The 22,563-nt window shown below is 44.4% G+C and overlaps 2 protein-coding genes across 3 annotated transcripts in view; one reads left to right on the forward strand and one right to left on the reverse strand.

Annotated features, from left to right (window-relative positions):
* On the forward strand, positions 1-15,242 carry SRI (sorcin). Of its 2 annotated transcripts, none has more exons than XM_075827670.1 (8): positions 1-144; positions 6,558-6,632; positions 7,711-7,780; positions 10,200-10,243; positions 11,715-11,862; positions 12,786-12,899; positions 12,982-13,040; positions 15,061-15,242. In XM_075827670.1, exons 1-8 carry the CDS (start codon positions 106-108, stop codon positions 15,085-15,087), a joined length of 576 nt encoding a protein of 191 aa, XP_075683785.1. In that variant the 5' UTR covers positions 1-105; the 3' UTR covers positions 15,088-15,242. The 2 variants fall into 2 exon arrangements, with proteins under 2 accessions (XP_075683785.1, XP_075683783.1); XM_075827668.1 differs by having other exon boundaries at positions 4-144; positions 6,555-6,632.
* Positions 15,243-22,563, reverse strand: part of DUS3L (dihydrouridine synthase 3 like) — a 23,495-nt gene continuing 16,174 nt past the window's right edge. The window contains exons 11-14 of the mRNA XM_075827667.1: positions 22,005-22,080; positions 20,767-20,955; positions 17,206-17,334; positions 15,243-16,757 (exon numbers count right to left, since the gene is read on the reverse strand). Coding sequence (XP_075683782.1) covers positions 16,685-16,757; positions 17,206-17,334; positions 20,767-20,955; positions 22,005-22,080 — 467 coding nt within the window. The 3' untranslated portion in view covers positions 15,243-16,684. The remainder of the gene's footprint in view (positions 16,758-17,205; positions 17,335-20,766; positions 20,956-22,004; positions 22,081-22,563) is intronic.

Here is a 22,563-nt window from a genome sequence, read left to right on the forward strand (position 1 = left end):
CCCACTCCTGAAGCCCGGAGAGGATAGGGCGTGGCTTCGTGTTGCTAGTTATCAGGGTGAGGTTACAGGCAGTGCACATAGTACACATCTCTCCAGCCTGCAGCGATGGCTTATCAAGGAGGGGGCTACTACGCAGGCCCAGGGGTGAGTCCTGTGCATTCTTTATATACACGGGGTGCTCAGCACGGATATAGCGGGTTATTTATTTTAGACTTATTATACGTATAATTCTATGGACTGGCTGGTAAGGCATTGGAGGGCCGGCACATAAGGCGTTAATGTGCATTATTATGGGGAGCACGCTGCCTTTAGAAGTGTAGAATGTGTCCTGCAGAGCTAAGACTGGTCCCCAGAGCTTGCAATCAGGTTTATTATTTGTGCATTACAATAATATGGACGCTGCATGTTTTCCCGTGTATGTTCTCTGCAATGGGCGGGCTCTACACTGGTCCCCAGAGCTTGCACTTAGTGTGTGGAGTGATACAGAGGGTGTGGTAAGGGGAGAGTAGTCCCTGAGTGCTGCTGGTAGTCTGATCCTGACCAGGTAGATGATGGGGGTTGTGGGAGAAGCCTCCTTTTTGAAGGGCAGCGTTCACACAATAGGAGGCCATTTAAAGGGGGTGTTTATAACCCGGCAGTAGTCTGGTCCCTGAGAGCAGATGTCCGGGCTGCAGCGGTGCAGAGCGCACTGTTCACATTCAACACTTCTCACCTTTTGTTCAAGGGATTGTCCACTTAGTATAATCAATATCCATATGCTCTACTAGGGCACGGGGTCTTTAGAGAGTGGGGGTAGTTAGCTCAGCTGCTGCAAACGGCTGGCATGACCATCTATTACCGTACCCGGTTGCCCATTCATTTAAAATATGTAAATTAGACATAAGAGAGTCCCGACTCTGCATGACCAATGTTATTGGCTAAAAAACCCACCACGCAAGTGACTACTAAATCTATCCCCATCAATAGCCCGGAGGGACCAGTGGTCTCCAAGCTGTGGCTTTCCAGCTATTGCACATCTACAACTCTCTGAATGCCCTCTGTCATGACATGCTGGGAGTTGTAGTTTTGCAACAGCTGAAATTCGAGGAGTCCAGGCTCTGCGTGATTAGTGCAGCTTTTTAGCCAATCGCATGACCAGAAATCTCAAGTGATTGCTTGACTTGCGATTGACTAAAAAGTTGCACTTGGTCAGGCAGAACCAGGACTCCTCACTTTCCAGCTGTTGCAAAACTACAACTCCCAGTATGGCCTGACAGTGGGCATGCACAGAGTTGTAGTTGTGCAATTGTTAGGGACCACTGGTCTATTGATGGGGCTTTATATTTCAGTGCAAAATCCACATCACAAATCTGTGACCGCTATAAAACATCTAATATATCAGATGTCATTGATGGGGTCTGTGACCCCCAACTGATTATTACAATGAAGGGGCTGCAATGCTTCTCCAGGCACCCCTAAATCATTGCACTCAGATCTTCAGATCAATAAGTCTGTATTTTCAATTTCGCATTTACTTCAATGAGATTGTATTGCTCTGCCTTAATTTGGGTGATTGATGGGGGTCTTGGGTCACAGATCACCCTCTCCCCCTTCGATAACCTCTCCTGACGAGTCCTCAGTGATCTCAAAGATGTTTTAACGCTTTCTTGTTGCCAGAGCCGCTGTTTACACGCCGTGTATAAATAGTATTTGCCGTTACTGGACTTCGTTTACATTCCAAGTGTCCATTGTCGTCAAATTGGGTGTTAACAATGGGCGTTGTTATGGGAACAAACTGACTGAGGAACGTGAAAGCTCTATAGGTGTGTTCTCCAAATGCAAAGTCATCGCTTCCCTGTACCTGGAGATATGCCCTATGTAACCACTGCTCGCCTGCCCGTAGTGATGATGGCGAAGCCGGGTGGATGCGGGCAACCGTTAATGGCATATTCGAACATCACCAGTTATATATAATTCCTCTAGCGTCATACAGTAGACCTTGAAATTACTTTTTTATATATATGTTTTTTATGAACCCCCCCCCCCCTCTCTACGTTTTCATATCTTGGAATTTAGATAAGCAGGAGATTGATCTTACTCTTGGACTTTGGCTTTGGGTAGGTCCTTGTATAGTTTATGGGAAGATGACGTCATCTGTTTTACAACGGCATATTGTCAATACTAGGAGTGGGTCTCTTCAGAGTAGGTTTTCCTACTCTTCTCATGGGATATCCTCCAGTTTGTGCAAGAAATATGCTGACAAAAAAAGTTGTCAAGCCGTCCCAAGTCTGAAATTACCAAGAAACCATCTCCTGACATGGCCCCTTACTACGGTTTTCCTCTAAGAAAACAAGATCTAGATTTTTCTTACTTTTAGGGCACTTGTATACAAAATGTCCATACGCGGGATAATGTCACACAGAACACAAATACAGCACCCATAGAAATCCTTGGGTTCACTGTACATCCGTGTGCCTTTAATTGTACATGGAGGCACACAAAGTTTTGCAGCGTGCAGCAAAGCAAGGCTGTATTATGGTGGCAAAGGGCTCATTCTTGAATGAAGGGCTGATGGCATTACCTGTTGACCCCTGCAGCCCGGAAGGAGCGCCGCCTCTGGTGAGTTGTCATGATTTGTGCACTCCTGGATGCTAGTATTATGGGTGGGGCCATGACAACCCTCTTTCATTAAAAAAATTGCTTTAGGTACAATGGAATGGGCAGTCGCTTTAATGGGGGATATACAGGATGACTCGTATGTCTCCAGCGAGAATGGTCAATCTTTAAACAAACTTTATTTACAACGTACTTTACACAGTGGCCATTCTTTTGCAAATCCATATAAATGTCTCCCAGCCGTGGAGAAATCTGGTGCTGTGCATGTAATTGTATTTCTTTAGGTCAGGACTGGACAAACCTTATATTTTTCTAATTCCTTGTAGACTTCACGTTCAAGTGTAAAGGAAACTAACTGGCTTCTCTGCAGGTGCCACTGGCAGAATACTGGCACAATTTACAGCAGCCTGTAGTCATGAATTGGAGCCGATTATCAGATCCATCAACACATTGTGCCAGAGACCCTGCTCTGTCAGTGCTACTTGTAGCCCCATTACAGCCGCAGGAAAATCGGTAGTTTTTTTATGTCCCCATCGCTGTCCTGTTACTTGCGTCACTCATGGAGCCGACTGGGTAATAGGTCTGGGAACTGCAGACATTGCAATTCCCTTGTTGCTAAAAACAAAGTGTAATGGGATATAAATAGTACTCGATGTTCCTGGACTTTGAATGCGGTTATGGGTTGGTTTACATCTCACCTGTATTTTATGGCAAACTTTTACAACATCCATAACTATAGGGAACACCTAACTTCCCTGAGAGATGCCCTATTGCCTCTTAAAGATCTAGATGAAGAACTACAGATAGTGGTGATAGCCCTGACCAGCACAGGCAGTGTTATCATAGGGATGTCGCATAGATCCATGGTAGCAGGCATAGTAATTGCTATAGGGCCTATATCAAATACTACCTGTGGCAGTCTGCCCTTGGTGGGGGGGGGGGGGGGATAGAGTACTTGCGTGTCAGGCAGTCTGATCTAATAGTGTGGCCGCAATTAATAAGCGGGTAGCCCGCCTGGTATATAACATGTAACCGGCACCTTTAAAGTGTGGCTCCACTTAGTGGGAGGCAGTCCTCCGGTTGTCTTAGAAAACTACCTGCCATGCCTCCCCTGCAGCGTCTTCCACCGTCCGTTCTAAACTTCAGGAGGCATGTACTATGTGGCAGTACACTGCATTACAAAACTGTAGGGACTGTGTGCCTCCATACTGGCTCCATGCTCACAGGGGTTGGAGAAGTTTTGGCTGCACCCATGCCTCAGAAGCCTAAAACCACTGACCGGAGAAGTGAATGACATCGATGGTCTGGTAACGATGGCGCCTGACAAGGGGGGGGTGGGGTTATATTAGGCAGAAAGTGACCAGTCCGTTCTTGAAGTTGATGCGTTGGAAGCAGGAAAAATTGGCAAGTGAGATCTGAGGGACTGACAAAATGAATTGTGATGTCCAGACGACCGGGTCAAAGCCTCTCCAAAATGGCCTGTCTTGTGGGGTGTTCCCAGTATGCAGTGATTACCATCTACCAAAAGTGATCCAAGGAATGACAAACAGTGAGCCGGCAACAGGGCAGTCAAGGCTCATTGATGTGTGGGTAGTGAAGGCTAGCCCGCCTGGTTCGACCCCACAGAAGATCTACTGTAGTACAAAATGATGAAAAAGTTACTGCTGGCTGATAGAAAGATGTCCGAACATGCAGCGCATCGCAGCTCGCTGTATATGGGGCTGTGTAGCCGCAGACTGGTCATAGCGCCCATGCTGAATCCTGTCCACTACTGAAAGTGCCTGCCATGTACGTCAGGACCATGGAGCAATGGCAGAAGGTGCCTGGTCTGAAGAATTTAGTTTTCATTTAAATTAAGTAGACAGCCGGGTGCGTGTGAGTCACTTACCTGGGGAAGCGATGGCACCAGGATGCATTATGGGAAGAAGATAATGTGACGATCCGGGGGATGTTCTGCTGGAAAAACTTGTGTCCTGGTATTGTGGATGTGACACGTACGACCTACCTAAACATTGCTGCAGACAAGTACCCCCTTCATGGCAGCAATATTCCCTAATAGCAGTGCCCTCCATCAGGATAATGCCCCCGCCACACTGCAGACATTGTTCAGGAATGGTTTGAGGAACACGACAAAGAGTTCAAGGTGATGACTTGTCTCCAAATTCCCCGGATCTCAATTCGATCGATCATCTGTGAGATGTGCTGGAAAAACAAGTCCGTGGAGGCCGCACCTCACAATTTATAGGATCTGCTGATAACGACTTATACCGGATACCGCAGGGACCTTCCGAGAGCTTGTGACGTCCGTGCCTCAGCGGGTCAGAGCTGTTTTAGCGGCACGAGGGTGACCGACACAATATTCGGCCAGTGGTTTTACTGTTTGTTAGTCAATTGTGTGGTCCCATGTTATATGAAGAGCACTGGGGGGTCCCAGCTGACACTGTTATGATGGTTTGCACACGTGCCTTTTTATTTAAACATTTTTGTAATTTTTTATTTACAACTGGCAATTCTTCCCCTGTGTCCTGTATCCGGGGATTAGTTCACATCTTGAGGTTCTTGTATGAGGTAGTCTTTGGTCCTTTGTTCTCCTGGGAAGGTTTTTTTTCTTGTCTGGAAACGACATTATTTGAGCAGTGACCGGCGAGTGAAAGTCCACATCCGCCCACAGGAAAACCTGCGTTCTCGTATTACAGGAGTAGGTAACCTGCTTCTCGCCTCCGCCCCGCACCCTCCACAGTAATATGGGGGAATACAGGGCAGGGATTGATCTTGTGGATCTAAAACATTTGCTGAACACGTTGGGAGTTGTAGTTTTGCAACAGCCATAGAGCTGCAGGATGCAGAATACTAGTATAGGGGATTGTGTGTGTGTGCCCGTTAATCTGGTGAAATGGGGGGAAATAGGAGTCCAATAGGAGATTAGCATGAAAACTCCCTGATAATCTGATACTATACGGGTGATGCGGAGTTTCGTCTGATGAAGGGTGGGTCTGATCTTTATGTAGGATGGGGGTTAAATATGTATGTATAAGAATTTGCTTCTTCTGACATCCGGAATTTCCAGTAATCCACACTACATGAGTCCCAGGGGTGCTGGATTATGAGAATTTGACAGTACTTATATGGCATGGCTGGCATGAAATTGATCCCAATCTACTGAGCGTTAGTGAACCAACTGGTGTCCTAGAGGTTACTCGCTTGTACTCCCATAGGCCGGAGCCTACAGACAACTACCAGAAACATTTATATAGATACCCAAGAAAAATATCTATGCCCTGATTAAGAGGCCCAATGCTCACCGCTCTGCTGCACCAATGTCCCCATGACAACACCTCATGCCTTGCCCTAGAGCAGTTGTCTCCAACTTGTAGCTCACCAGCTGTTGCAGAACTACCACTCCCGGCCTTAGAGCTGTATCTGGATCACTACGATCTGCCACAGGACAGGAAGTGTTGTATTAGGGATACTGGGTCAGAGGAACTGCAGGCATCACGTCGATGCATCAAAGAAAAGAGCATTTCTACCTAGATGGAAAAATTGACAGGAAACCTGCAGATGAATTGCTGTCCATGTAATACACAGATGACCCGAGTCCCCAGAGCAAGCGACGCTGGTTTGTTAGCCCCTTCTATGACGTCTATATACTCTAATAGGACATACGGAAAGGGGTTGTCCTGATGGGGTTACCCCTTTAATGTTTAAAAGTGAACAGCCCCAACATTTCAATTCAGGCTATGTTCACCCGTTTATAACCGAAACCACGATGCTCTGCTGGATCCGCTGTATGACGGCTACCAATGGCGCCCGCCATCCCTTATTGACGCTACATTTCTGTGGGGTTTATTTAACACTGTAGTTACGTCATCGATGTCCGTTTAGGATTTTTACGTTTGCATTTTATTAGTCATTTTCCCATATCTTGTACATTCAATGTTTTTTTCTTCTTCTTTCTTTAGCAGTATGGCGGTGCTCCAGCGGCGGCGTACCAGCAGCAGGATCCCATGTATGGATATTTTTTAGCTGTTGCAGGCCAAGTAAGTTATTACCATTTGTCCCCCCCCCCCCATCCCTGCATGTAAATATGTATTTAAAGGGTTATTTGCATCTTGGCCCTTTATGGCATATCCACGGGACAGGCTATAAATGTCAGGTAGCTGCAGCTTGCTTGGCTGTTTTTGGAACTCCCTAAAAATGTAGAAGTGCTCACATTTGTGGCCGCCCCTCCATTAATTTTCCCTATGGCTGTAACAGCCACCTCACGGGGGTTGAGTGAGCCCCCACTTTAGAGATCAGTGCGGCTCCCAGATTTGGCACCCGCATCTAGAAGACATTTATGGCATATCCTGTGGATATGCCATAAAGGTCTAAGATGGGGATACCCCTTTAATGTGCATATTTATCTTCTACTTAACTAATCGGGTGTTCTATTTTTTTTTCCCCTTTTGTCTTACTAAAAATGGGTTCCAAAATTCTTTTTACCAATTTTACATGGTCTTTTATAGCGATTTGGAGCTGAAATTTTTCTTTTATTTTAAAATCCAAGACTTCGTTCACACAGCTATAGTTAAAGGGATTGTCCAAGATTAGAAAAAAAATGGCTGCCATTTAAAACAAAAAACAAAAGTGCCCCACCTGTCCACAGGTTGTGTATGGTATTGCAGCTCCACTCTATTTATTTCAATGGAGCTGAACTGCAATACCAGAGGCAACCTGTGGACAGATGTGGTGCTGTTTATGGAAGAAAGCGGCCATGTTTTTCTAATCCTGGACAACCCTTTTAAATGTCCACCCTGGCTGTTCCCTAGGGGGCGCTTACTGAAGGCTTAGGCTGAGTTCACACTGCGTGCAGCGCTAGTCTTCCTATCAAAATGACGGACATAACAGAACGTTGATGGACCGCTTTATAGTCAATGGGGTCCGTCAGGTGCCGTTTGTTGGTTGTGTGAACAGATCCTTATTTAGTTCAATAAAAGCTTTATGAAGCTGTATACAAGCGCCCCTAAAGAACTCCATAAACGTTTTATATTTCACTAGTGCAGTGATGGCTAATGTTATGACCGACAAGGTATTATATGTTAATAATCTGTTGTGACCATTGTTCTACCATTTAAGGACGGTCAAATAGATGCTGAGGAGCTGCAGAGATGTCTGACACAAGCTGGCATGTCCGGAGGATATAAACGTAAGAGACCGGGAAATACAGATAATGGGGGTGGGGGGGGGGGGGATTTATCTAAATGTTGCCCATAGCAACCAATCAGATTCTACCTCTCATTTTACAAAGGCCCTTTGGAAAATGAAAGCTGAAATCTGATTGGTTGCTATGTGCAACTACTCCACTTTTCCTTTGCACCAGTTGTCGCTAATAATCTAATAAACAGAAACAAACTAAAGTATAGGAGTTTATTTTCCTTGAAATCTTAGGAAATTAATAGAATAAAAATTCAATTGAAAGGGTTTTCTGGTTTCAGTATGGTTTGATTGTTTAATGAACAGTGATACAATACTCCCAATTTACGTTGTCAATTCCTCCGTAGTTTTTAAGGCTGGGTTCACACTACGTTTTTGTTTTTTTTGTAAATACACTCCCATGGCTTTCAATGAGAGTTCATCAACTAAAAAAAAAGTGTAAACCCAGCCTAAGATTTCTGCTTTCTGTCATTCAATAGGATCCTTGGTTCATTTCCAGCAGATAAAAAACCTCTTCTGGTCATGCGATGGACACACAGGTGCACGGCTCGTTACAGTGCAGTTATTAGATGGGTGTCTTGTAACGAGTTGTGCACCTGTGTCCGTCACATGATCAGGACGGTTTTGTACCTGCTGGAAGTAAACGATGAATGTTCGTACTGCATGACCGTAAGCAGAGATCTTGAAAACTGAGGAGTTGACACATTATATTGGAAAATTGTATAACTTACTACAACAAATAAGATTTATTTTGCGAAACTTGATTAGCCTTTTAATCCAGCATCGATAAAACCAGTTAGGTGGGAAATAATCAGCCCTTCACAAAGACCAGACGAAAACGCTACCAAAAACGCTCCTGGCGTATACTGGGTTAGGCGATGTTCACATGTCACATTTTTGTGGAATCTGCACCGATATTCCACTACAAAGTACAGTACAATGTAAGTGAATGGGGTTTTAACGAACACCACTCAAGCGCAGTGTAAAAAAAATCTGTAGTGGGTTCCAGGCATGCTGTGGGTTTTCAGATCTACAGCGTGTCCTATATGTTGCAGAAATGTTGCGGATTTCATGCTTTTCTATACAAAGATTGAAATCGACCGCTATATCTGCATGTAACGCATGCTGATTTTAAGGCTGGTTCCACTAATTTTTATGCTGTGTGTGAACGCAGCCTTAAAGGAACAGATTAACTCCTCATTCGCACACAATCAAGGGGTATTCCAGGCTTTAGCATTATTCACCTATCTACTGAATAGGTGAAAAATGATTGATCGGTGGGGGTCCGACTGCTGGGACACCCACCGATCACCAGAACGGGGGACCCTCGGTTCCCCATCCGACCCCCAGCTGCAAAATGGCGGCCAGGAGAAGTTTGGATGGAGCGCAGATGGGGTGTGCGTGATGCTGCTCCATTCAAAGTCTAACGGAAACAGCAGAGACTAGGCAAAGAGCTCTTGATGTCTGTAATGTCTACACACCTATTGCTCGGTCCAGACCTAAAAGTCTGTAATAAAGGGAGCTCTGAACCTTGTAAATAATAAACCCAAATTGCTCGTTAATCAGAAATCTTCTACAAATTGTTAGAAAATGTTCACTTATGGGGCCATGTTTACAGGGGTGGTCATAAAATAGACCGGTCACTTAGATGTGTCCTGTAAGTCTGATCGGTGGGGATCCATCAGTTAGGACCCCGCAGCCTTCAGAATGAGAGGTGGCCAATCAGGTACAGGGTCCCTCCATTGACGGGAATGGAAGCTGCATCTAGTTCTTTCCCCCCCTCTTCATTATCAGGATATCCTCTTTAGGGTTACATGGAGACACATTAAGCAAAAATCACAACTGCGCTGCTACTTCATTGATTCCTTATGGAAACTGACCTGGTCAGGGATCTTGTTATAGCTGCACGGGTGCCTGCAACTATTTGGATGTGCAATTCTATTGCAATTTTATTGTTACTCGCAGCCAATGAGTTAACATTTTTTTAAAATTTGAGTTAAAACCAGAGCCACAATTTTATAGAAAATCCAATTTTTTTTATTTTTATTTTTTTAAATCCAGATTAATTTAGTGGCCATACGGATTACAAAGCTGTTGATTAGTTCGACTGACAGCGATTCCTCCCGACTTTAACGTTCACTCAATGGATCCTCTCCAGCAGCGACTTATCTGCTGTGGGAACACAGGATCGATCATTTTGAAATCAAACATGCCCGATCCTCCTTTTCCCCCTGACCTCTACTGGAGGAGGCTCGGGATACCACCATAGACATTGGATAGTGAGCGAGTCCTCATGAAACCAAGGGTTCAGCCGACTCTCCTCTGTGTAGGAGTGCCCGAACGTGTGAAAATGATGTACCTGCTCTGTATTGTAAATTTTGTGTATTTTATCATTTTTATTTTTTTTACAGCCTTTAACCTGGAAACCTGCAGACTTATGATTGCCATGCTGGACGTATCCTTTATTTTTTTTTTTTTTTTTTTTACATTTAAAAAAAATAACTGGGATATTCTTTGTCACAGAAATTAAAACTAGAGGGTGAAATGACCCAAAACTGTCACTCCGGAATGGAGGTGCAGGTCGCATGGTCTTCATAAAGGGGTTATCTCATCATAGAAATGGGTGACCTATCACTAGGATCCACTTGGCTCCCTGGAGGCTGCATGGTTGGCCATTGACCTCTTTAGAAAACAGAGGCAACCGAAAACCAAGTGACCCTTTACTAGCAACACTGCCACTTTGTCCACCCCTGTCAACTTTAAAGGGATTGTCCAGTTTAGGAAACGTTCATATGCCCTAATAGGGCATTCTGATGTCATAGAGGAGGGTCTTCTCTTCAGGATCCTCATCTCTTGGCCAAAGGGAAGAGCGGTTACATAGACCTGTCCTGCATTACACAGATAACACCTTGATATGAATGGACGCTGTGTAAATGCTCAATTTCCCTACAGCGCCACCACAGGGGAAATTGAACACTTACCGCCAGGTTTCTCCACAGATTACATCTGATCGCTGGGGGGGTCTTAGCAGGAGGACGCTTTGTGTGCTTATTGTCAAGAGACCCTTCTAACTATCGGGGATTGTCCAAAGTGGAGAACATTTGTTTCAAGGGAAATGAGCTTCTACAATTCTTTTCCTATAAAAATAAACTTGCAAACTTGGCTGATCCAAACATTCTTGTTTATGGGGGGCGGTGATGCCAGATATAACTATTCCGCCAAGAACTAGTGTGTATTTCCAGCTTTACCGTTATGTCTCTAGTTTTTTATTTTTTTTGGGGGGGTGGCAAGGGCAATACGGGGGCTGTTTTGATTGTCCTACAAAACCCCCTATATATTTTTTTTTACAAGACCGGACGCCAATGTGGTGCTGTTCTGCTGCACTAGTTCACCTCTTATATTTTTTTGTTCTGTTATGAAGATCTGGGAGAGTTTTAACAATGGGTGGAAGTGTGGTCACCGCTGGAACTGAGCGTTCTCCATCCGTTACACCACCAAAGATCTCTAGGGTATCCCAGTAGCAATTTTATTGTCCCATATGGGAACACAGAGAGCTGGAGGCTGGTAACTATGCTTTTCACAGTACCTCCTGGCAGAACAGAATCCCTATGGGTCTGTGTGCACGCCACCATCTGGTGTCTTTGTGGGGCACAGTATTCACCCCTAGAAGCAATGAATATCTCCATAATGCAGCATGTCCCTGAATATGCCACAATGTATGTGCCTATATATAACCTGAAACCCTGAGGTGTACAGTATGGGATTGTAGCAGTCTATGGGTGCCACATTACGGGTCTGTAATATGCCAATGTACATGAGCCTATAAATGGAGAACTTACTTTTTGGCACCCCCAGTGGCCACCTTAAACTTTGCGTGGGATGCTCTAGTCCAGCAAAGCCTGTGATTTCCTTAACGTGGTCTCAAGAGGGACATGTCGGGCAAGATGGGCTTCAATGAGTTTAAGGAACTGGGGATGGCGTTGAACGGCTGGAAGCAGAACTTCATGTCCTTTGATTCAGACAGGAGTGGGACAATTGATGGAATGGAGCTTCAACGAGCCATGGGGGCTATGGGTGAGTATCAGCGCTTCAGTTCATGGAGACGGACTTAAGACACTGCAGGCAAACGCCAACACGAAGTGGCGCAAGATTTATGGTGGATCCATCTCCGGCTTTTCATCCTTTTGGATGCCCACGACCCTAATGTTTCCAAGGGAAAATGTTGTGGGCGGCGTGTTTTTTATGTAACTTTATCCTCTATAGTAATCATTGATGTCGCAGTAATGGCCCGATTTTACTGCAACTCAACCGAAAGTTGCATTGAAGCGCTAGCCGCTTATTAGAGAATTGTCCACTTTTTTTTTTTTAAAGGGAAATTTCCTAAAAATGATCTTCTGATATGTTATACATGTGAGATAACGACAGTGATAAGTCAGACCACCACAGATTAAAGGGCTTTATACAGAGCGCAAACCCCTTTGGCTCTGCTCGGATTTCTATTGCTGGAAATCCAATACAACATTGTAAGCAAAAATAAATAAATCCGTGACTGTGTTTAGAGATTGCCATTAAAATAAATCTGAGGACTTTCTAAGTAATGCCGAAGTTGTACGAGCATCCTATAGGCCTGAGAGCACGGAGTGGAGTAAAGGTGGGCGTACGTTTAAGTCCCAACTTTACCATACATGCATAATCGCCCAAAGCCTGTTTTTTCAGAGTAGGGGGTTGTGGAATAAGCAGCTGCCAGACCCCTTTTTGGCAGCGGCTTCTCTTTCATGGGAACAAAGGATATTCAAATCCAACGAGCCTGATTCTACTTTCCCCTGCCGTTGTGGGAGAGTTGGGAGACCCCCATACACATTAGATAGTTGTCAGATCCCGCCAAAATGTATGGACACTTTTAGGTCCATACATTTTACCCTGATCAGTGTGGCGTCCCCCATACGTGCTGCCAAGGTTACAGAACATGATTAGTATTTTTGCACTGTACATTACAGGATTTCGGTTGAGTCCCCAAGCACTGAATTTGATCGCCAATAGATACAGCTCCCACGGAAGAATATCATTTGATGATTACATTGCTTGCTGCGTGAAGCTCCGAGCGATGACCGGTGAGTGGCTGCGTTATAGAACTGGGGCGCATCCTCCTAATGGTTTCTGTTTTCATATAAGTGTCTCCTTCATTGTCCGCAGAGTCCTTCAGAAGACGAGACGTCGCCCAGCAGGGGATTGTGAATTTCCAGTATGATGAGGTGAGTAATGTGATGCGTCCGGTTCACACGAGGCATTTGTGTCTGGCAGTTTTATTGCAACGGCTCAATGTGTAGAATCCAACTGAGGGTGCAAGGGAAAAACTCCCCCAAATTTTGTTTTTGGTCTTGTTTATTGCAGGCAGAAAAAAAAAAAATCTGCCTCTGAATTTTGATTTTGAACTCTGCTTTTTTTTTTTTTTTTTTTTTTTTTTTTTTTTTTTTTACCATTAGCGTTTTTGCCCACGGCTATTGAATCTAATGCAAGGACTGCGGGCAAAAAACGCTCAAACTAGCGCTGCGGGTTCTTTCTACCTCCTGTCGACTTCAATGGGAGGCCAGACGTGGAAACTACTGCGAGAAATAACAAGCCACCTGAAAAAAGTCTCTGCCTCCCACTGAAACGTTTTTTTTCCGTTAGCCGTTCTTCGGCACCGATTCAAACGCTGTTTCCACGTCAATCAGCACCAAAAGACTGACTCTTGGGGTATGTTCACACGCATAACAAAATACAGAACTGTTTTCAAGGGAAAACCGCTCCTGCTTTTCAGCCGTTTAAGAAACCAGTGTTTTTTACGGCCGTTTTTCTATTGAGTCAATGAAAAAAGACTCCAAAAACTGCTCAAAAAGTGAGATGCACTTTTCTACAGGGCGTCTTTTTACGCAGCTGTTTTTAAAAACGGCCGTGTAAAAAACCGCCCCGTGGGAACGGAACACTGTTTTTCCCATTGAAATCAATGGGCAGACGTTCAGCCCCTGCATTTTTAGCCGTTTCTAAGGGCGTTTATGGCCTGAAAAACAGCTGAAAATAGCTTGTGTGAACATACCCTTATATAGCAAATATTCTGCAGCGCTGTACAGAAGTCGTCATTTACTGTCCCTAATGGGGCTCACAATCTAAACTCCCCATCTATATGGTTCTACAAAAGATTTCCTGCTTGGCAGCACTGGAATCCATTTCTGCTTCGTGACTGGCCTTCAACTAGAACTCCCTAAAACAGTTGATTTTTCTTTATACACCTGTATAGATACCCACTTGGGCAGTGCGTTCTCAGCCCTCTTCCCCTTTGGGGGGGGATGAATAGAAGTGGGGAGGTAGAGGAAAGGTTTCCAGTGTTCACATGCAGCCAGTCAGAGGAGCTGAATACATTTGAAAGCTGTTTTTGTAACCAGGCCCAATGCTAAACATAGGAAATCTCATGTATAGACCAATATACTTGGTCTTTTAATTTCTCACAATTTTTAAGATCTCTGCTTGCTGTCATTAAATGGGAACATTCTAGTTTACATCCAGAGCCTGAAAACCCATCCAGATTCTGTCACAGGTAGAAAACACATTACAAGAGAGCAGCTGTGAGAAAATCCATCCTGATCCTGTCCAACTGCGGCAGTGAACGATTTATTAAGATTGCACCGGTCTAAGGCCTAATGCACACAACCGTAAGCCATTTGAATGGCTGTGATTTTCGGGTCAGCCGGGGTCAGAGTCACCTGCAAGCCGCCCGCAAATCATGGGCTGGACACGGTCGTGTGCATGGTCCCATAGGAATAAATGGGGCCGCAATTCTCCCGTGGGTTTTTGGAATTGCGGCCGTAAAAGCACGTTCGTGTGCATGGGGCATGGGGCCTTATTTAAGGGGAAAACACAAACGCTGGAGAAGGATGCAACAAATTTCTTCAGCTGTCTGTGCGGCACTGAATGAAACACGTTTCTGGCATAAAATTATAGTAAGTGGTGAGGACAGGGAAAACCGTTTTCATGCTATGTATGAACCCTGCCTAATGCTTTTATTCACTGACCACAAGCAGAGGTCTTGTAAAAATGGTGACAAATTTATTCCATGGATTCTGGAAAAAAAATGCACAATTTGGTGATCGCTGTTTAATATAGGACTAGAGGGAATTATTAGGCTGCCAGTGTGGAGTAGAATGTCCTTTCCCTGCTATAAGAATGGATGCTGCTACTGGTGATACTTGACTTTGTAACTTATTTTGATATATTTTTTTTATTTTCCCCCCACAGTTCATGCAATGTGTTATGAGCGTCTGAAAATGTGAAAACCCTGGAAACCGATCACTTCCGCTTTGCCTGTAACCAGCTTCATTGTTTTTATTCCTTGACATCTAGCATGTGTGTTACAGCTCGTGTGTGTTTTGTAACTAAAATTTTTGTATTAATAAATGCAAAATGTAGAGGCAACAGAATATGGCAGAACTTGTCTTTAATGGGTTAACTCCTCAAATAGGTTGATTTGAATATTGAGTAGCATCAAAACAGACTGAACATCCGTAGCCCAAGCAGGATTGTGAGATTTTGCACCGAAAGCATTTCATCCTGTCTGCGTGGACCGCTGTCACGAGTGGTGGGGGTGAAATATAATACTACGGTTTAGCACAGGGTATTTGCACACAATAGAGTCCTCTCCGGGTTTAAGGCCCTATTACACGGTCCAATGGTCGGGTGTATGAAAATTAACAAAACGTTGCCTTACATTCACCACTAGATGTCCTCGCAGGATAGGTACAAATGGTTAGGGATGTCTGGGGAAAATTCCATCATAAATCTGCTCATCCAGAAGAAAAAAGGGACGTCTATAGGTGACTACCCTGTAAGTCAATATCCGACCCCTTATATAAAGCCTTAAACATGACTGATTAATACCCAAACCGGTTCATACATCTGCACGCAGATTCTTGGACGTGGATTTAGATGGAAGTTCTAATAACTTTATACTCCTTACCAGCACCACTGTAAACAGTCTATATGGAGAGTCCGATTTATACTGTGAGTGCATAGTTAAATATTTAAGATTAGGTCCCACAAGGGACAATATTACATCCCGGTCATGCCTTGTAGGGGCCGCACGTATTTCTCAGTTGACTCCCGCTCTGGGTGCAGTGGCTGCTTCACCTGGCTGGATGTAGATGCAGGGCCTAAAGCTTGGACTTGCAGCTCTCCAACACTTAATAGCATATCCCATGGATATACCATAAATATCAGAATCCACATTTAAAGGAAGTTATATTGAATGGACAACTTAAAGGGATTCATATACAAAAAAAATAATAATGCAGATTGTTTACATGAAGGAAGATCTATCACTAATGTACGGTCTGTAGGTGAGATGTCTCTGCAGGTGAGTGGATTACCATCACATGACCATACACCTGGTGCTTGTGAGGTTTTATATTCTGAACGCATGGATATTTCCTCTCGAGGACAAAACCTCACCAATCACATACATGACTCTTACACCAACCCCCCCCATTTCACATGCTGAGCAGCAGATTTCTGGTGTGTGCAAAGATAGTCAGTAATTTCGGCATGTAATAGAGGGGCATGCAGGCAGCTTTAAATAAAGGCAAGGTCTGAGGATCCATGGGAACTGTAGTCCTTTACATTACTATCCTACCATCAAAAACCGCCGTACTGCACACAGCTGGGTAACATGAAAAACAACTGTGATGGTGGCGTCACCTGATGACCATTCAGAGACATATCCGTACTTTATTATCTGATAAATACAGTCCTCATGAACGATACCTGGTGCTGGTAACTTAAAAAAAAAAGCACACATGATGTAGGCCATCAAGACTATCCTTCAATAGTACACGTCCTTGTTTATTAAAAAAAAAAAATCCAAGCCTCATTTATAAGAATTGGCTTTGTGCTTCGGGAGGAAAGTGAAGTTTGGAGGAACAGGACCCAACAGCATTTCACTGCAAAAGAAAACCAGGTTTCGATGAAGTGACTAGCACTGGTTAACGATGACATAATATCCACTTAGGGTATCTCTTCTCATAACCAGAATACTCCTATTAGGGAATTCACGATCAGAACCCTCCCTCTGTTGGCCAGAGCAGATAGCAGCTACTACAAAGAACCTCTATCTCTCTGAAGAACCCAACAATCCTGTGCATTATATAGACTGCTTATACAAATCAATGGCCTTTGTGTAATGCTTAATTTGGCCTGTGGTGGCACTGCAGGGAAATTGAACACTCACTACCAGGTTCCGACCTGATTGTCCCACTGCTTTGGACCCTGGTAATGTGATCATGGTCTGAGAACTTCTAAGCAAACCACCCACTTAATGAGTTTACTTACGACACTTATCGTGAACCCCCTTATCCTGCATAATGTTCAGCACGCGACCGGTCACTGTACCTGATCTTTATCCAATCAGATGCATTCTGGCTCGCCATTAACGTCTCCATGTAGTCTCTGCCCATGTAGTACAGAGGCCTCTCGTTCAGCTTCTGAGGGACACGTTCTAATACACCAACGGGAATGTACCTGCAAACATAATCACCAATGTATATAGTCAGAGAATCCACATTTCACCAGTAATTCCCAAAATCATTTACCATCCCCCTTTTCCAAATTCCAGGTAAACAAGCACCCGATAAAACAATCAAATATGTACTACAAACTTTGACATTGCAGAATAGGGAATATAGAAATAAAATCACCAGATCAGGAAATTTATTATTTTGCCCATATTGTAGATATTAGAATGTTGGCAGACAGGGAATGTGCACACGTAGTAGTTTCAGCCATTTTTCGGGCTGTAAACATCCCAAAAAAAGCTGAAATCGGAAGCGGAACCCCCTACAAACATCTGCCCATTGATTCAATGGGAAATACGGCATTTTATTTTTTCAAAACACCCGTGAAAAAGTGCATGTCACGGCTTGAGCAGTTTTTTATTGACTATAGAATAACAGCGTAAAAAACACTAGTTGCTGAAAAAAAAAACAGCTGAAAATCCAGAGCTGTTTTCCCTTGAAAACAGCTCTGTATTTTCAGACATTATTAAGTTTGTGTGTGCACCTACCCTTCTCCACCAAACTTTACAGCCGGCACAATGAGGTCAGGCAGGTAACGTTCTCCTGGCCTTCACCCAGCTCATCCATCAGACCGCCAGATAGAGAAGCGTCACTCCACAGAACACATTTCCAGAGTCCAGGGGCTTTAGGGTATGCACACACGCTAGCTGGCTTTTACGTCTGAAATGAGACTGTTTTCAGGAGAAACCAGCTGCGTCGTTTCAGACGTAAAAGCTTCTCCTCGCATTTTGCGAAGCGTCATTGACGCCCGTAATCTTGAGCTGCTCTTCATTGACTTCAATGAAGAACAGCTCAAATTACATTGCAAAGAAGTGCCCCGCACATAATGTATACAAGTGCCCCGCACATAATGTATACAAGTGCCCCGCACATAATGTATACAAGTGCCCCGCACATAATGTATACAAGTGCCCCGCACATAATGTATACAAGTGCCCCGCACATAATGTATACAAGTGCCCCGCACATAATGTATACAAGTGCCCCGCACATAATGTATACAAGTGCCCCGCACATAATGTATACAAGTGCCCCGCACATAATGTATACAAGTGCCCCGCACATAATGTATACAAGTGCCCCGCACATAATGTATACAAGTGCCCCGCACATAATGTATACAAGTGCCCCGCACATAATGTATACAAGTGCCCCGCACATAATGTATACAAGTGCCCCGCACATAATGTATACAAGTGCCCCGCACATAATGTATACAAGTGCCCCGCACATAATGTATACAAGTGCCCCGCACATAATGTATACAAGTGCCCCGCACATAATGTATACAAGTGCCCCGCACATAATGTATACAAGTGCCCCGCACATAATGTATACAAGTGCCCCGCACATAATGTATACAAGTGCCCCGCACATAATGTATACAAGTGCCCCGCACATAATGTATACAAGTGCCCCGCACATAATGTATACAAGTGCCCCGCACATAATGTATACAAGTGCCCCGCACATAATGTATACAAGTGCCCCGCACATAATGTATACAAGTGCCCCGCACATAATGTATACAAGTGCCCCGCACATAATGTATACAAGTGCCCCGCACATAATGTATACAAGTGCCCCGCACATAATGTATACAAGTGCCCCGCACATAATGTATACAAGTGCCCCGCACATAATGTATACAAGTGCCCCGCACATAATGTATACAAGTGCCCCGCACATAATGTATACAAGTGCCCCGCACATAATGTATACAAGTGCCCCGCACATAATGTATACAAGTGCCCCGCACATAATGTATACAAGTGCCCCGCACATAATGTATACAAGTGCCCCGCACATAATGTATACAAGTGCCCCGCACATAATGTATACAAGTGCCCCGCACATAATGTATACAAGTGCCCCGCACATAATGTATACAAGTGCCCCGCACATAATGTATACAAGTGCCCCGCACATAATGTATACAAGTGCCCCGCACATAATGTATACAAGTGCCCCGCACATAATGTATACAAGTGCCCCGCACATAATGTATACAAGTGCCCCGCACATAATGTATACAAGTGCCCCGCACATAATGTATACAAGTGCCCCGCACATAATGTATACAAGTGCCCCGCACATAATGTATACAAGTGCCCCGCACATAATGTATACAAGTGCCCCGCACATAATGTATACAAGTGCCCCGCACATAATGTATACAAGTGCCCCGCACATAATGTATACAAGTGCCCCGCACATAATGTATACAAGTGCCCCGCACATAATGTATACAAGTGCCCCGCACATAATGTATAGAAGTGCCCCGCACATAATGTATAGAAGTGTCCCGCACATAATGTATATAAGTGTCCCGCACATAATGTATATAAGTGTCCCGCACATAATGTATATAAGTGTCCCGCATATAATGTATATAAGTGTCCCGCACATAATGTATACAAGTGCCCCGCACATAATGTATACAAGTGCCCCGCACATAATGTATACAAGTGCCCCGCACATAATGTATAGAAGGGTCCCGCACATAATGTATAGAAGTGTCCCGCATATAATGTATAGAAGTGTCCCGTACATAATGTATACAAGTGCCCCGCACATAATGTATAGAAGGGTCCCGCACATAATGTATAGAAGTGTCCCGCATATAATGTATAGAAGTGTCCCGCATATAATGTATAGAAGTGTCCCGTACATAATGTATATAAGTGTCCCGCACTTCTTTTGACGAGGCTGTAATTTTACGCGTCGTCTTTTGACAGCTGTCAAACGACGACACGTAAATGACAGGTCGTCTGCACAGTACCTCGGCAAACCCATTCAAATGAATGGGCAGATGTTTGCCGACGTATTGTAGCCCTATTTTCAGACGAAAAACGAGGCATAATACGCCTCGTTTACGTCTGAAAATAGGTCGTGTGAACCCAGCCTTACACCCCTCCATCCAACGCTTGGCATTATACTTGCTGGTGTGAGGCTGGTGTGCAGCTGCTTGGCCCCATGCCATGAAACCCACAGTCACAATTTGTGTGTGGATGTTAATATCAGAAGAGGTTTATACTCTGCAGTTATTTGAGGCAGCAGATCATTGGCAACTTTTCTGCACTATGTGCCTCAGCACTGGATGACCTCGCTCAAACTTTACATGGTCTCCACCTGCACCGCCACCTCTCCCCTCATTCTCCATCTTGCCTGAATGAGCCGCCTGGCAGGACTGGGATCCGTGAAAAACACAAACACACCCTCCTAATTGCCCCTTGTGGTCCCTGCACCTATTAGACATTTATGGTATATCCTGTGGAGATGCAATTAATATCTATGATAGAAATTTAATATTGTGGGGCCTATGGGGATCACATTCTCTAAACAGACATAAAATGTAAAGACAAAAACATGCCATTACCTGCACAGGAAGGACAACCACTCCAGCAGGAACTTCCTCGTCCTCTCCACCCCCTGCATGTCTGAGCCCCAGTGCTCTAACCCATAGTTTGTAAAATCTCGCAGAATATCAAATCGTTCTGAAGACGAGATATCCCAGTGCCGCTGTTCTTTTATCTCTGTGAAAAGCCAAGGTTTAACCAGTGCCCCCCTGCAACCAAGAGATGCCAGCAAATAATTAAATCAACAGCAAAGCAAAACATTATTAGGTTTATATAATCTAGATCCTGGAAATAACATTCTAGCTCCTGGATCCAGTACCAGGTGATACACAGCATCATGCGGAAGGCTTGTATAGATCCCATAGAGTGAAAGAGAATCTCCAATGTTATGGAATAATCTTTACTACTACAGGAGTGTCTCTGATTTCCCCCCTCTTTTCTCATAGATAAAAACCCCTATGTGCCGGTGTAAGGGTGGTCCGAGTAAAGGAACTATAAGGGTAATTTTACATACAGGACCATCACTCTGGTCCCCAATTTAAAAAAAAAAGTTTCCAAGGTGCTGTGTACACCCCAGGCAGTAACAAAACGGCTGCATGCTAATGGCCTGTACAAGAGGAGTTGCCCAAACCACAACCCTCCTGGCTTCACTTCCTGCTCTGCATCAATTGGCTGAAGCTGCACTTCACAGACTTCCTGCTCTGCATCAATTGGCTGAAGCTGCACTTCACAGACTTCCTGCTCTGCCTCCCCTTAAATGCACTCTGCACATAAAACCGTGCTCTCTGCTCCACTTCTAGTTGCTTCCCCCTACTTTCTGGTCTAAATGCAGAATGATGCAGTTAAAATGGAGCAGTCCCCTTAGTATTATGTGCAGAATGCATGTAGGGGCTGGCAGAACCGGAAGTCTGTGAGGTGCAGCTTCAGCCAACAGCTGCGGAGGAGGAGGGGTGGTGTTGTTTTGGCAAATTCTCCAGAATAGCCCAGTAACATGCAGCCATTTTGTTACTTCCTGCGTAGATAAGGACCTATAGTGCACAGAGCACGGTGGAAACTTGAAGTTGAGGGGCCAGAGAGAAAGAATAAATGGCCCTTGTATGTTACATGACCAGACCCAGTAGGTCCATATTTACTAATTATGAAAATTTCACATTAACACTTTAGGTTTCCTCAGTATCTAGTAGCATATGGTACATTATTTTTATACAATGTTAAAAACCCTTGGTGAAAATAAAAAGATATACGACTAAACACTGACCTGGCCAACATGATCCCTGAAACTCCAGTCTCCAATGCATGATTTGCATCCTCAAAGGAGAATATATCGCCGTTACCTGTAAGCGTTAATGACAAATATTCAAGGCCAAGGACACCTTTGTAGACCTTTTTTATTGCAATGTAAATCTTTACTCTGCATCCTGCATGTATTTCATATACGTTCTAGGCTGCTCCCGTTCACAGTGAAATGTGTCCCGAACGGCTCAATCTCCAATCCGCCTGTCTCCTCTCCTGAGCGCTCATGAACGCGCATTTGAGCCAAATTCTGATCTAATTGATGTTAAATATTCTAAGACAGGGTGGTCGCGTTACCTGACACGTCACTAAAAAGACTGGCAGAATATCCCTAGCAACCAAACTGATTTTCACGCTTTTGCTCACAGTGCCGGCAGCGGTCCCCCTCACATGCCCAACGTCTGGCTGTGGTAAGAGGTGAAACTGTATAAAAGTGTTTCAACCCCCACCTGTAATATATGAATGTGCCTTTGATCAACAAGAGGCTCATAAAGGGTTCTGGACGGACCCATTTATCATGCCTA

This window comes from Rhinoderma darwinii, chromosome 5 (genome assembly GCF_050947455.1).
Source record: "Rhinoderma darwinii isolate aRhiDar2 chromosome 5, aRhiDar2.hap1, whole genome shotgun sequence".
Classification (NCBI taxonomy): Eukaryota; Metazoa; Chordata; class Amphibia; order Anura; family Rhinodermatidae; genus Rhinoderma; species Rhinoderma darwinii.

Bases quoted from the DNA above. Each gene is read 5' to 3' on its own strand.
- SRI (XM_075827668.1), top strand. From the start codon at position 106: ATGGCTTATCAAGGAGGGGGCTACTACGCAGGCCCAGGG. The intron at 145-6,554 runs GTGAGTCCTGTG...TTCTTTCTTTAG, and splicing joins GCTACTACGCAGGCCCAGGG to CAGTATGGCGGTGCTCCAGC. The intron at 12,900-12,981 runs GTGAGTGGCTGC...CATTGTCCGCAG, and splicing joins GAAGCTCCGAGCGATGACCG to AGTCCTTCAGAAGACGAGAC.